General features: G+C 39.6%; 1 protein-coding gene across 12 annotated transcripts in view; it reads left to right on the plus strand.

Annotated features, from left to right (window-relative positions):
• Nucleotides 1-886: 886 nt before the first annotated feature.
• The window catches only part of YAF2 (YY1 associated factor 2), an 80,019-nt gene continuing 65,829 nt past the window's right edge, over nt 887-15,076 (plus strand). For 7 of the 12 annotated variants that reach the window (XR_011483283.1, XR_011483279.1, XR_011483280.1 and 4 more), the window contains exons 1-3: nt 887-1,027; nt 1,452-1,577; nt 3,113-3,491. Coding sequence is in view for 4 of the 12 variants with exons in the window: in XM_020913941.2 (XP_020769600.1) it covers nt 1,002-1,027; nt 1,452-1,577; nt 3,113-3,314 (354 nt within the window). In the remaining 8 variants the exon portion in view is untranslated. Of the gene's footprint in view, nt 1,028-1,451; nt 1,578-3,112; nt 3,497-15,076 lie in introns of those variants that run through there. The other 5 variants (XM_070454560.1, XM_070454562.1, XM_020913941.2 and 2 more) reach the window with 4 other exon arrangements.

Consider the following 15,076-nt stretch of genomic DNA (forward strand, 5'->3'; position numbering starts at 1 on the left):
ACAGACCCCCGGTTCCCTGAGTCATTAACAGCAAATTCCCATTGGCTCTCTATTTTACAGATGTTAGTGCGTATATTTCCATGCTACTCTCTCCATTCAGCCCACCCTCTGAAACTGTTCTTTTCTTAACAATGTTCAGGGTATATGCAAGCTCGTTATTTAAAAAGAAGAAAAAAGGGTCTTATGAGTGTTTTCTTGATCGTTTTTTCGAAGCAGTTACTGTAGAGGCCTGGGAGTCGAGAAGAGCGCATCCGCAATCAAACCAGGGTTAGAGTCCTAGCTTTATCCTTTTCTAATTATGTAACAGAGGAAATCACCTAACCTCTCTGGAGCCTCAGTTTCTTTCCCTCCGGAGTAAGGGCAACAATCCTCACTTGGTAGAGCATTCGTGTGCACAAAACCAAGTGGCTTGAGCACCTAGCAATGGCGTTCGCTGGTGGCTCCCGCCTGCCCCCGGGGATCCTTCGGGCTGGGGCAGACGCGCCGAGACTCGCCAGGCCCGGAAAGCGGTTCTACCTGGAGCCCGCGGCCGCGCACTCTGGTCCGGAGCCGAGCTGACCTCCGAACGCCGGCCCACCTTGGACCAGGCTTCGGGCGGGATGGCAGAAGATAACCCCGACACAAGTGCTCGAGGGACGCCCAAGGGAAGCGGGCGGCTCGGGGCAGAGAGGCGGCGGCGGCGGCGGCGGCGTCGGAGGCTGCGGCGGCCACCCCCACGCCGCCGCCGGCGAACTCCCCGCGAGTGCTGGGCCGCGCTGGCCGCGTTTGAAGTCTCCGGCGCGGCCGCTGGTTGGCTGGCGCGGGTCACGTGGCCCAGGCAGGAGTTTCCCCGACAGCTGGAGGCTGCGTGGGATCCGGCGGCGGCTCCCGAGCTCGGCGGTGCGGCCTTCCCCACCCCCTCCCTCCCTCCTCCCCCGCCCGCTTCCGCCCGGCTTATTATCCTCCTTATTGACAAACAGCGGCTGCGGCGGCGACTCTCGGCGTGCGTTTGTAGCCAAGTCATGGGAGACAAGAAGAGCCCCACCAGGTAACAGCGCCCGGGCCCCCGGGCCCGGACTGTGCGGGCGGCGGGGCCCTTGCGCCGGGCTTCGGGCAGCCGCCTCGCTCGCCGCCGGGGCAGCGGGGCGAGAACGGGGGCGGTGCCGCCGCTGAGCGAGCGCTGCCGCGTGAAGGGCCGGCGCCGGCCGCCCCACAATGGAGCCGCGATGGCGGCGGCCGCGGGTGTCCAGCGGCGGCCCCGGGTGTCCAGCGGCGGCGGCTCCTGCTGCGGCCGTGCTCGCGCCCCCGCCTGCCTGACTCCCCTCCCCCTCCGAGCGGGAGCCCGGCGCGCCGGGGACCGGCGGGGCGGGGGTCGCGGCACGGGGCTGGGGGCGGGGCGGGGGCGGCCGCGGGGCCCGGGCGCGGCCCGCTGGTGACCCCGCGCCGCGTCGTGTCCGGGTTGTGTCCTGCAGGCCGAAGCGGCAGCCGAAGCCGTCCTCGGATGAGGGTTACTGGGACTGTAGCGTCTGCACCTTCCGGAACAGCGCCGAGGCCTTCAAGTGCATGATGTGCGATGTGCGGAAGGGCACCTCCACCCGGTGAGTCCTGGGCCTGCCCCGCGTCGCCAGCCCCCGGGGTCCCGGCGCCGAGGACGCCCCTGCGGCCGCCGCCCCCTCCCAGGATACTGGCAGACCCGGCGGGCCGAGGCGAGACTGAGGTGGTGGCCGCGATAGGAACTGGGTCAGATTGATCACGACCCGAGCGATGCTTTGCGGTGAGGGTAATTGAAGAGGCTGTAATGTTTTTTGCTGCCAGGAGAGAATAAATTATTGAAGGGAGGCATTAACTCTACCGCGATTTAATTCGTGTCGCTGGGTGTAATGCCCCCCCCCCCCCCCAATCCGCACCACATTTTCTGGATGAAATAATGCTGGCTGCATTGTTGTGTTGGTGTGTAGGAATCAGAGAAAAACCATGAAAACCTCTTTAGGAGCAAACGATGTAATTTAATTTCGTTCCTGAAAAAAAGTATCTGATTAGAGAATACACAATAGATTAACCTTCCTTTTTTTATATAGACTCTGGAAAGGTCAAATCAGGGGTTTGTGTAGTGTTTTAATCTCAGTTCTTTAATGTTTTATAAATAAATAGTTGGAGGTGAGCCCAGTCATAGGGACACATTTTTCCTGAAAGTATCTGAATATCTTTAGTTTGATTAAATGGCAATTTATTATACTATACAAATGAGATAAAATGATCTCTGCCTATTTTCAGTCTTTATTTCATTGTCAGCTTACAGTGTGATAACAGTCTTTTAAAAAACCACTTAAGTGTATTAAGTGGATGAAGATCATTCAGGAGATTCAAAGTCAGTGACATTCTTGAACTGCCAGCACTTTTAGTTGCTGTGATTCGTGGCCTGATATTTAGATGGCATATATTTTTGATTAAAGTTTCTTGGAAAGTGAATTATCACGAGTATACTAATGCAATATACTGTTGCTTTTGAAAAGGTCTATATGATATTAACCTTAGGGGAATATATTCGGTAGAAGTTATTCTAAAAATGAGATATCTTGATTCTAATTAAATTTTAAATGTAGAGACATAAATGGTTTAAAAAATCTTGAAATTTAAAGATTTGTGTGTTGAAGCTAGCTGCTTTTGACATACCTGTCTTTTTGTAAACCATAGTATGCTTTTTGTATAGTCTCATTAAATTCAATAAATTGTTAAGTATTTTCCTGATATCTTTTAAAAAGCAAACTTTAGAACAACTACTAAATTCAAGGGAATGTAACAGAACATACGAAAAAGGAAAAAGCCCCATTTGCTGAAATGAATGTGGTAGCTATTTTTGGACCCGTGATTTAAGTATTTGGAAAAGCAAAGTATCTTTATACCTTTTAGTTTATATAAGGTTTGATTTGGCTTAGATTATATTTGTTTTTCAATGTCGTACTTTTTAAAATGCTCAATAAGCAATGTTAAGAAAAGGCAGGAACTTTAATGTGGAGACAGTTATAATCTTAATCTCTGGTACGGTATTGTTGGTTTTTGTTGTTCCCTCTCTATGTTCTTGTGGCCATTAGAAAAATACTGAAACTAGAAGAGCCTGTATGTTTATTTGCAGGGACAGCAAGGAAGGGGGGAAGCTGGTGGCCTACTCCACAGCCAGTCTTGGGGTTAGAGGAACCCTGAGAAATAGAGTAGGTGGTGGCAGCTCAGAAGAGAAGAAACAGGCCGAATACCTGGCACCTGGAAGAAGAAGGAATATAGTGCACAGGGGAGTCGGCCCAGGACAGAGAAGTGGGCCTAGTTTAAAAGAGGTGTGAGGCCCACGTTGGGGGCCCCTGACATTTTTTACCAGTACATCTGAGCTCTTATAGATCCAATTTTTAGTGGTGGAAACATTTCTTGAGAAGGACTCAGAGAAGCATTGTCATTTGGATTGAAACTGAAGAGGCTCTGGGCAACTCACCAGAAGTCTAAGGGACACTCTGTTCCTAAAAGTAAGTGTTCTACACTATGACCCTCTCAGCTTCTTCCTTCCTCTCTCTGAATTTGTCTCTTCTCTTTTGATTTTGGCCCTAAGTTAAACCTAAGAGCTCTAATTTCTCTGTTATTTGTTACTTTTCTCCCACTGTTTCTGAAATGCAGAGTGGACTCCATGTTTGGAGAGAACAATGGAACAGGGCATTGTTAATAGGGCAGATATTGATTGCACCACAAAATATTTGCCTCTCTGGTAATGTTAGAAATACAGAATTAAAGGACTGCATAATACTTGGAGGAGCAGAAGTTTCAGTAGTTGGAAGAAATAATTCTCTACGACTGACATGTTAATTAGCAGTTAGGGTAATTTCAAGAATGACGTCGGCAGGGACTGGATAGCTGCAGAGTAGAAGGAGGCAGTTTGCTGATGACTCGTTTGTGAGACTGACAGACGGGACTTCAGTCCCTGGGGTCAGACTGATCTTTGAACTGATTCTGTCTCAGTTGCCAAATGTGAGGCCATGTCTAAGCCAATCCCAGACATTTGAAAAACTTTTCCTTTTAAACCTCCAGAGAAGATGGAGTCTGTGGTCTCCCTTTAAAGTCTTTCTGACAGTCTTTCTTGTTTAAAGATTATCTAGTTCAAATCCTTTTATATTGCAACAGAAGATCTTTTCCTTTGACAATATCCCTGGTAAGTCATGTTTTTCTGCAGAGTAATTGTATGAAATAAAATGGGGTTATGTTCATAGCAGTGTTTCAAGATGAAATGCGATTTGAAGTAACTTCAATTCCTAAATTGTTAGCTTCTTTAAATGTATGCCATTTCCCCAATTGAATTGCAGTTTTGTACTTACTGGCCTTAATTAGTTTAAATTTGATTAATTTTTTTTTAAAAAAACTAAAATCTAAAAAAAAAACTAAAATCTAAATAACTAGATAGTTCAAGTACTGAAAGTTTTATACATTATACTTTTGTAAGAGAATCAATGACAAATGTCAGTCTGACAGGAAAAATTGAAAAAGTTTCAGTGACAATTATTATTAAAAGTACTACACATTTTCCTTCATCTTTATATTTCACATTCTTTTAAGGCAATAGTGTCTCAGGTATAAGTCTAAGAAACTTTAAAAAATCAAGAACAATTCTGAATTATCAGAGAAAAAGAAGTAGTATAGTGTGTGTGAGGTAGTAGAATCAATGTGTTGAGTTAGAGTGGTATCTTACTGCCACTTCATATAGGAATGGAAATTAATGCTTAATTCAGATTGTAGATGTATGAAAATGAAAGTGATAGAGCTATTTGGTTTTGAACTGTGATCTAAATGAATACTTATAAAACACCTAGTCTAGAGCAGGCTTTCAAATGTAATTTCAAGTACAATAGATAGTGTTATATTTTCTCAGGGTAAATTGTATGAGTTCCTTTGGGTTTCTAAGAGATGTTACAAGATTTATGAGAAAGATTTCATATATTAGCAAGAGCACTAGGTGTTAAACTAGGAGTTTGACCATGAATTCTTATTTTTAACCACTTCAACATTCAGCAATGTTTATTGAACAATCTTATTTTGTACTGGGGTTGAGCTAGGTACTAGACTTACAGTGGTGAACAAAATAGATACTTGTTCCTTCTGTAAAATTTTATGATTTGCTGTCAGTTCAGAAACACTTTGAATTGTACCCAATTCTATACAGGAGGTAGTATTAGTAATTCTTTATGTGTGAGCAGAGGAGGTGAAATTTTCTTATTTAAAAAAATAGTGTTTATAATTAAATACAGCATTATGGTTAGGATTTGACCATTGGTAAAGAGAGTGATTTATTTTAGTTTCTATAAAATGGAAGTAAATGATAGAAAATTCACATTTTTTTGAAGAAACCTTAAACCAGTTATCATCTGATAAAAATCTTTTCAGTGTCATTGTTGTCATGCTTGCTGTCTGTCTTCTAATTTGAGGCTCTGCACAGATTTCATCTAGACTCTTGTGTGAGAATGTGGAGAAAAAAATTGAGGACCATCTCAGGCAGTCTGTTTTTCAGAAATGCAGAGTTCTGAGCCTCCCATACCTGAGGAACCTTTCCCACGACCACACAGTTATTGTTCAGAGACTTCTTATTCTAAGAGGTTGGCTTGTTTGTTTTCTCCTCTACATCTTGGGTTAGATAGTCACATGGGTTTGTTGTTTACAGAGGAATTTTAAAAGTGATTAGTGTTTGGATAGTAGTGGTTTTCAAAGTCTGAGCCCTGAGAGTCCCTAAAGACTTGTTAGGGAGTCTGTAAGGTCCAAGCAATTTTCATAATCATTCTAAGATGTTACCATGTTGACACTTGAGGTGGTGGTGCAGAGTTAATGCTAGGCAACATTGTTGGCTTGGGGCTTTGCTGGTGGCTCAGTGGATAAGAATCCGCCTGCCAGTGCAGGAGACACGGGTTCAATCACTGATCCGGGAAGATTCCACATGTCTCGGAACAGCTAAGCCCATACGCCACAACCACTGAGCCAGAGCTCGCCAGAGCTCTCCAGAGCCCAGGAGCCGCAGCAAGAGAAGCCCCCACAATGAGAAGCCCCCTCGCCACAACTACAGGAAAACCTGCACAGGAGTGAAGACCCAGCACAGCCAAAAATAAAATAGATAAATAAAATTATAAAAAACCCAAACCTGCTAGCTCTTCCAGTGGCACCACATTGCTGTGTTCATTGTAATCTTCACTACCATGCGCATGTCGTAAGAATAATGCTAGTTTCACTTTAGAATATCCTTCATGAAGCAGTAAAAAATGATTAGTTTTAGAAAGTCTTGTGTCTTTTAAAATATTCTGTCTGATGAACTGGGAAGTACAAGTAAAGCATTCCTGCTGCATACCAAAATCATGTGGTTGATTCACGGGAAAGCATTTTTGTAGTTGTTTGAGTTTTGAGCAGAACTTGCTTTTCTGACAGAACATTATTTTTATTTGAGAGAATACCTGACAAACTATGGTTATATTTAGACTTGGATACTCATTAGATATTTTCTCAAAAATGAACATAGTCTATCACTTCGAGGAAAACAATTGATGGTATTTGTTGCCAGTGAAGAAAACTGAGCTTTCAAGTGAAAAATTTTGAAAACTTGTAATTTCTGTAGTGAGTTTAAGAGTTTCCTAGTACTTTACAGATGAGATTGGATGGTTATATCCACAAATATAATTTCTGATACTTTATCATAAAGTTTGTTATCATTTGGAAGATTTGCATAACTCAGTAAACCAGTGTTTCCCAGTTACCAGTGTATTATGTTATACAACCATACATAGATAAACCACTCAAAGTATAAAAGAACCAGTGGATTTTAAGGGAACCCTATGAAACCTTCGTTGATGTGGTTCCAGATTTCACATGCAACTAACCTTTGAGAAACAACTCCTTGTTGTGTTTTTATGCATGTATCAAAGAATATCCACAATTATCTGAAAAGGCTATTAAAATATGCCTCCCTTTCTCAACTACAAATTTGTGGGAGTCAAGATTTTCTTCATATTCTTAAAAATACACATCACGCCAAATTGAATGCAAGAGGAAATACCACAATCCAGAGGTCTTATGTGAGTACCACTAAAAATACACAAGTACACAAAGTTATATATTGTTTTGGAAAATATAGTTTTTTTATAAAGATATATTAAAATATTTTAAAATGAACTAGTATACATTTAAATTTTTCTGTTTTTATTTTCAGTGTAGTAACTTATTTCTTGGTTTAGATAAGAGCTAGATAAACAAAAGCCCTTTAAATTTTGAGAGTATAATGAGATCCTGGGACCAAAATATTTGTGCACTGCTGGCATAGAGTTTTGCTACCTTGGGTTTCTGTATGCAGTAGATGTCCTTCATCAAGCATTCTTTCCCTTTCTTTTATCCTTAGTGAAGTGACAGCTCTCAGATACAACCTAGTGACCCCTAGTGACCCAGTTGTTAAACTCAGAAGCCTAACCTCAGTCTTTTTCATGACACCTCAGCAGTATTTGATGTTGGCAGCCTTTCCTAAAAATGTAAGTTCCCCTTCCCTGACGTCTCTAACATTCCTTTTTCTTAGTTTTCCTAGTACATTTTGAAATTAACTTCTGCTTACCCCAAACTGACTTCTCTATTCCTTATTTGGTATGGGGCATAAACTTTATGGAACCTCAACTAGAAACTTTCGTCGTCTCAACTCTGATTTCAGTTCATCATCCTCCCTCATGTCCAGTCTTCTTTTGGCTCTTTCTCAAATCTGTCCTTTTTACAGTTTTTGTTGGTGTCGTTAAGAAGCCAGTATCATTTCTCTCATCAGGTATTGGACAGATGGGTCTCTTCTCCTAGAACATTGCTAATGTCATCTTCAGCACTTTTTTGAAACCTATGGGATTATTTTGATTGCTCTGTATTAAAAACAAGTTGAGATCTTTCTAGTGACTGCTGAATAAAGGTTGAGCTCTTGAGCATGGCATTCACGGCCATGACAACCTCTGTCTAGATCGCCTTGCTAGCTTCAGTTCTTGCTGTGTGTCCCAGCCAGGCCTGTGCTGCCTCGGCACTCAAGTACTGCGCTCAGATGGTGCTTCTAAAAAGAAGCCCTGGGGGATTGCAGCCATCCCTGCACCCACTCCCACTGTCAGACTGATTCGGTGTATCTTTGTATGTGTGTGTGTGTGTAATTACTTCCGCAGAACACAGAACTGTGTAATGTTTGCTCTCCCCAGCAAGGACTATCTTACTTTGCTGGCTCCGAAGCTAGTAAAGTACTTGGAACATTTGAGGCATTTAAACCTTGTCAGTTAATGTTCTTTTAAATTTGTTACAATTTGCCACCTGGCATTGCTTTTCCAATAACTTTAGAGATTATCTTTGTAAAAATATGATCAGATTATTTTGTCATAATTTGTTATGCATATATTAATTCTTTGTGCATTTAAAAAAATTGTTGCAATGTTGCCATATAGTAAAAGCACTATTTTTACAGTTGGATTAGTAACTGAGATGAGTAATTCTGAGTATTTGTTTAAACATGGAAATAGTATTTTTATAATACAATATTTCGAAGATCAGATAAAAACAAAGAGCTTAGCACATGTCTTATTTCTGTTACCATATTTTATTTGTTCTTATACACATTCTTAAAAGCATGTATGTGAACAAGAGAAAATATAACTTTTATCTCAGTTTTGGTACATTTTTAGCTTTATCATTTTTTGTATTGACATATAACATATGTTCATGTTTTAACATTATTTCAAGGATGATATTATATATGAATACCTTAACATTTTTAAGGTTTAACTTTGGAAAATTTTGTGTTTATTATCTCACTTAAAACCTTTTATTTAGGTCTTGTTATTCACATTACTGAAATTTGCATAGTATAGAAGTACTTCTTGACTATTGACTATACTGAAGTCATAAAAGATAACAATATATTATAAAATATTTCTATTACTCGATTAAATTGTAAGTTCTCCGTTGAATATTCAAAGTTAAATAGTTGATATCAAGAGCCTATCAGAAACTAAAATATACTGAACATAAATTTGTAATATTTGAGATTGTTTAACCAAAAAATAATTTAGAATTCAGATTTTTGCATTTGTTTGAACTGTACTGAATTTAAAATTAACCAATGGAATGAATTAAATTTAATTATAATTAAAATGGCACTGATTTTTACCTTCTGATTGAGGTAGCATTGTTTTATCTATCAGCATGTTACTTTTCAAGATAAATCAGTTGTACAAATTAGCACACACCTGTGTAATAGAAATCAGCTGTTTTTCAGCCACTAAGTCATGTCTAACTCTTGCGACCCCATGGACTGTAGCACACCAGGTTCCTCTGTCCTCCTCTGCCTCCCAGAGTTTGCTCAAATTCACCTCCATTGAGCCGGTGGTGCTATCTAACCATCTCATCCTCTCCCTCTTCTCCTTTCCTGATAGAAATTAGGCAGACATTAAAAAAAAAGAAACTTCCCTCATCTTGTGCTTCTTTACTATTTCTGATTTTTGTGAGTCAAGCTGAAAGAACTAGTCATTGACATCTTTCTAGAATTTGTTACTTTGCCTGCCGTGTTAACTGCTTCTTCAAGATCCGGCTCACACACACAGTCTGTGTGCCATTCCCCGAAGTCCATCCAAAGCTTGCCTGCCTTTGTGTCTTCGTTCGTACCTCTCATCGTGATCTCTAATGAGTTTTTCCTCCTAAACCCAGAGTTGGTTTTGTCTTTCTCCTGAGGCTGAGTATTTGAAAAAGTTGGAATTCTAATACAGGTTAAGTCAGTACTTGGAAAAGAAACCTTCTGTATACATGTATGAATTATTGGAAATAAATCATCAGAAGTGAACAAAATCTAGCTTCTGAACTCTTCAGTTGCACAGCAAACATCCTCCTGTTGTTTGTTGGGCAACATGTTGTCATTGGACATGTACCATAAGCCAGAAATGTTAGGCCTATAGAATTGTGGATGAGACACCAGTTCCAGCTTCTAAGAGTTTGAAATCCAGCAAAGAAGGTCGATAGTATTTGCTAATGAGTAAACAAAAGAAGGAATTTAAAATTTTACAATATTGTCCTAGTTTTTGGAGTTCTATATTCAAGTTGAGTATAAAAACAGTTACTGTGGTGGCCAGTAGTAAAGTGCTTTTGGTACAAAGTGTGCTTTAACCTTGTGGCCCATTTCCAGTTTGATTACCTTTGTCCTAAGAAATTTCAGCCAAATGAAGCTGCCACTTCATTGTTGGGTAAAACCTTCTTTCTCTTTATATGTGTGTATATATGTATGTGGGTATATATATATATGCATATATGTATAAATATGTATGTTTTTAAAAGGGATTGCTGTTTTTAACAAGATGTTTAAGGAGGAGAAGGGGTTGACAGAGGATGAGATGGTTGGATGGCATCACCAACTCAATGGACATGAATTTGAGTAAACTCCAGGAGATGGTGAAGGACAAGGAAACCTGGTGTGCTGCAGTCCACAGGGTCACAAAGAGTCAGGCATGACTTAGTGACTGAACAATGAACAACAGGAGGATATTTCCTATGTAATTGAAGATTTCAGAAGACTAAGATGATTACTATGAAGACTATGACAAATTTACATAGGATGGATTGGGTGAGGTTTATATATATTTTGTACTTATCCCAGGAACCATCTGTTTTGTTTTTGAGAGTAAAATAATTATAACAGGACTGCATTATTAAACTTAATGTCTCTCTTCTCAGCTGTCTTATTGGTTATATTGGCAGTGATCTCCATTATTCCACTCCATTTTTGTTCTTCTAGTTTGTTTTTCCTTTAAATGTGTTGTTGAGAAAATTAAATGAGTTAATTTCTGTAAAGCCCTTATCATTGTGTCTGGTACAAGTAAGTGCTCACTAAATATTTTAAAAATAATATTTATAACTTATTGCCACCAAATTAATTCTTAGTTATTATAGGTTGTTTCTGTGGGTAGGAATTCAATAAAAGCAATATCATTAAAGTATTTATAATTCGTGTAGTGCTTTACTGTGTTCAGAATGCTTTTGGTTTATTCTTGCATTTGTTCATCAAGTCACCCTGCATTCAGGAGAGGGAGATGGTCATCTAATCATAGTTTTATTGCTAGAAGCATAGTTTTTTTTTTTTTTAACTTCTAAATAAACCAAAGAAACAGGTTTGTTTGACTCAACCTTCTGTCTCTGATAAAGAGGTTTATGAAACTACTTTATTTAGGTGAAAGGTTTCTTTGCTATTCCTCTTTCCTTCGAGGTTAGATATCTGGCCAACATACTTTGGTACAAGGATTAGCATTCTTTGGGGTATCAACGTTTTCATTCAGTGAAACCTGAGGTGTTTCTTTTTTTTTAAAAGACACATTTTCCTTAAATAGTGATTTTAATAAGTTGTAAAATATTATGTAATTGTGATTTTGAAAATAAATTATTCATTTAACAAGTATTTACTGAACACTTAGCTGTGTTTTGTTTATTGGCTTTTATTCCTGCTAAAATCTCTACCTTTTGTTACATGATATATGATCTATGATTGATCAGTTTTAAAAGATTCAGTAGAGATTTCATTCTGTAATATTGTTTATCATGGATATTTACAGAATGACGGAGAATTTTAAGAGCTTCCGTAGTGTTTAGCGATTTCCTGAGAGGCTGGTTTTTATTTCCTGAAACCTTGATGGTAGAGGGCTTCCCAGGTGGCTCAGGAATTAGAGTCCATTTGTAATCCGAGAGACGCAGGAGACGGGGTTTGATCCCTGGGTCGGAAATGTCCCCTGGAGGAGGAAAAGGCAACCCGCTTCAGTACTCTTGCCTGGAAAATCTCATGGACAGAGGAGCCTGGTGGGCCCCAGTCCACGAGGTCATAAAGAGTTGGACACGACTGAGCTCTCATGCACCTGATGATAGAGAGAGGAGGTAGTCTTCAGAGGGAAGTTCTTGAGGGGTATGCGGCAGAGATGTTGGTATTAAAACTTTTGAAATTGTCGAGGCCGTTATTGTTTCCAGATCCTTTTGTTTGACATTTTCAGCTCAGTTTAGAGGATTCTTGTTGCACTGAAGTCTTAGAGAACTGCCAGGTAACACATAGCAATATGCTGGGTGAGGTCTTTTCTTTGTGTTGGAACTCACGGCTCTAGCTTAGCTTCTTGACAGGTAAGAAAACAGGCCTGGAAAGTTTGTGACCTGTTCAGTATCAGTAGCTGGTTAGTGCCAGGTCCAAATGTTTGGATTTCTTTGTCTTTTTTATTACCTTGCTGTGATAGCTTTAAATTTGCTAGCAAGTAATTTCTTAAAGAGTTGTTCCTGTAAATTTCCTATGCCTGTAGCTAGCATTGTATACCTTGAAAACGTCTAACATTAAACCTACTACTTATAACTAATACAAGAACTTATGTTAAAATTTGGGCTAGCATTATACTGAATGAAGAACAAAATGACCGTTAATTGTTTTCCCTATTTTAGGTAATATTTTTGAAGTTAAAATGTTAAACTTCATTTTGATGTCTTTTATAATAATGGTTATTGTGCTGTATATTCTGACTTCTTTGATACCATAGTATTTCTTAGGAGAAAAATCCTGGTAAATATTATTTCCCTCTTTTATTTGTGATACAGGTACTAAGAATCTCTAATAGTATAACTAATAATAAATTTGAATGTCTGTGTGTGTATGATAAAAAAATTTGTACAGTTCTCTGATAATTTTTAGGCATGAGTTGAGAGTCACTTCATCTTTACATATTTTATAGTCTGATCAGGGCTCTTTTATACAGTATCATCCTTTATAGGATATGCTAATGATGATAAACCTACAACAGCTGCAAGTAGATAATATTCTATGCCAGAGAAATAGTTGCTCAGGAAGTAGAGCTCTATGTGTATTTTCAGAGTAGGCAGAGTTGTTTTAGTCGTTTTTCAGCTTTTTCCATCCTTTTTCTTTATTTACTTTTTGGCTACCCAAGGCACAGCATCTGCTTGATAATAATAATTTATAGCCTACTTTCTGAAATGTTCTGATTCCTTTATGTTCTTACTCCGCCAGCAGTTATTCCTTTATTAGAACTTTCCTGTTTTAGGTAAATCTAAATAAATACTTTTCAAGTATGAATGTAAATAACCTGAGCATGGGGGATAGAATTATTTTTTTCCTTTAAGAGAATAGCTCTTTTTGATGAGAAAAGTATTTCATATTCATTGAAGATAGTAAAGTGTAAGGAGGAAAATAGGAATGCCCACCCATTATGACATCTCTCCAGCCAGAGACGTTAGTACAGCACCGAATACATAGCCATCCATTCTTTCCGCTGTACCGCTTGTTCAGGGCCAGCTCTGAGAAGCGTCCTTCCTGCAAGTTGCAGAAAATAAGGAGTAAGGAGGAGATGGGTTTACTGCTTAGAATCAAGTAACATGTTTCTTGGCGTAGAGAGAGCTGTTTTTTTCCTTTAGAAGGGTGCAGAGGTTTTGAATTGTGCTCTTTGGAGCCCTGAGATCTCCTGAAGTTGTCTCAGTGGCTCCCAATAGAGCAAACACGTGGGGCTTTGTGTTCCCCTAGTCCACTTCAGCCAGATCATCTGTGCTCTTATACATTTTGTTGTTGTTCAGTTGCCCATTCGTGTGTGACTCTTTGTGACCCCATGCATTGCAGCACACCAGGCCTCTCTGATCCTCACCATTCCCGAAGTTTACCCAAGTTCAATGTCCATTGCCTCAGTGATGCCAACCAGCCATCTCATCCTCTGTCATCCCCTTCTCCTGCCTTCAGTCTTTCCCAGCATCAGGGACTTGTCCAATGAGTCAGCTGTTCGCATCAGATGACCAAAATACTGAAGCTTCAACTTCAGCATCAGTCCTTCCAATCAGTATTCAGGGTTGATTTCCCTTAGGATTGACTGACTTGATCTCCTTGCTGTCCAAGGGACTTTCGGGAGTATTCTCCAGTACCACAGTTTGAAGGCATCAATTCTTTGGCGTTCTGCCTGCTTACAGTTCAGCGCTCACAACCGTACGTGACCACTGGGAAGACCATAGCTTACACATTTTACTTATTAGGATTTCTCTTAATTTTTATTTCCTAAACTTGTTCTGCTATCAGAACTTTTTGAAAATCATTGCCCTGTTCATCCATTCTACCACTCAAATTCTGTTCGGCACAGGCTGAATTAATTGACTAGGCTTCTTAGCCTCACATTTCAAAGGGAAGAGCTAATACTGACTTCTGTATAGTGGTGGGGGAATTTGAAGCTTTTCCCTTTGAAAAGCCTTTTTCTTTCTCCCTCCTTCCCTGTTCCTTTCCTTTTTGTTCACCCATCTTAGACATTTTTGCTCTTTATGTATTTTTTTAAGACCAAGCCTGGTAAGGCCCAAAGCTCTGTAATCATTGATCAGATGCGTAATGAGCAGTATAACTTACAGGTGAAAAATACGTTAAGTTCATAATGTCATCAGGTTGTACTTTATGATAAAACTTAGTAAGACTGTTTCGTCATCTCTATGAACACAGTTATTAGGTTTGCTCAGTATGCTAGTTTTTTTGTAAACTTCATGTCTGTGGTTCACACAGCATTTTTTGCTTCCTTGGTAGTGTACATTTTAATTGTAATCTTGCCGTCTTCCACTTGTGTAGAGTTTCATTATACTTCTTTTTAGTGCAGGAAAATGTATTTAGTTTTATTTTTTTCAATTGTGTATTTGTTTTTAATTTTTATGTGTACTCATTATGATAATGAAAAACAAAACAAAGAAAAGAATGTTGATATTCATGAGTTGCTTGCAATTATATGGTATAGTGGTGAACAGTTTTGAGTCTGTAACTTGTTTTCTTGGACTTATATATTAGTCTCCACTTATTGACTGTGTGAACTCATGAAAGTTACTATGAGCCTGTTTTTTCATTTGTAAAATGGAGATGATAATAACAACCAAGGGTGGTTGTGAGGATTAAATGAGATAATTTTTGTAAAGTACTTGGCACAGTGCCTGGCATACAGTAAGTCCTCAGAAAATATTAGTTGAAATAGTTAAATACATGAGTGGTGATATCATAGTAGACTTGTATATAGGGGTTTAACAATTTGTATTGTCAAATGTG

Source organism: Odocoileus virginianus, chromosome 24, assembly GCF_023699985.2.
Source record: "Odocoileus virginianus isolate 20LAN1187 ecotype Illinois chromosome 24, Ovbor_1.2, whole genome shotgun sequence".
In the NCBI taxonomy this organism is placed as follows: domain Eukaryota; kingdom Metazoa; phylum Chordata; class Mammalia; order Artiodactyla; family Cervidae; genus Odocoileus; species Odocoileus virginianus.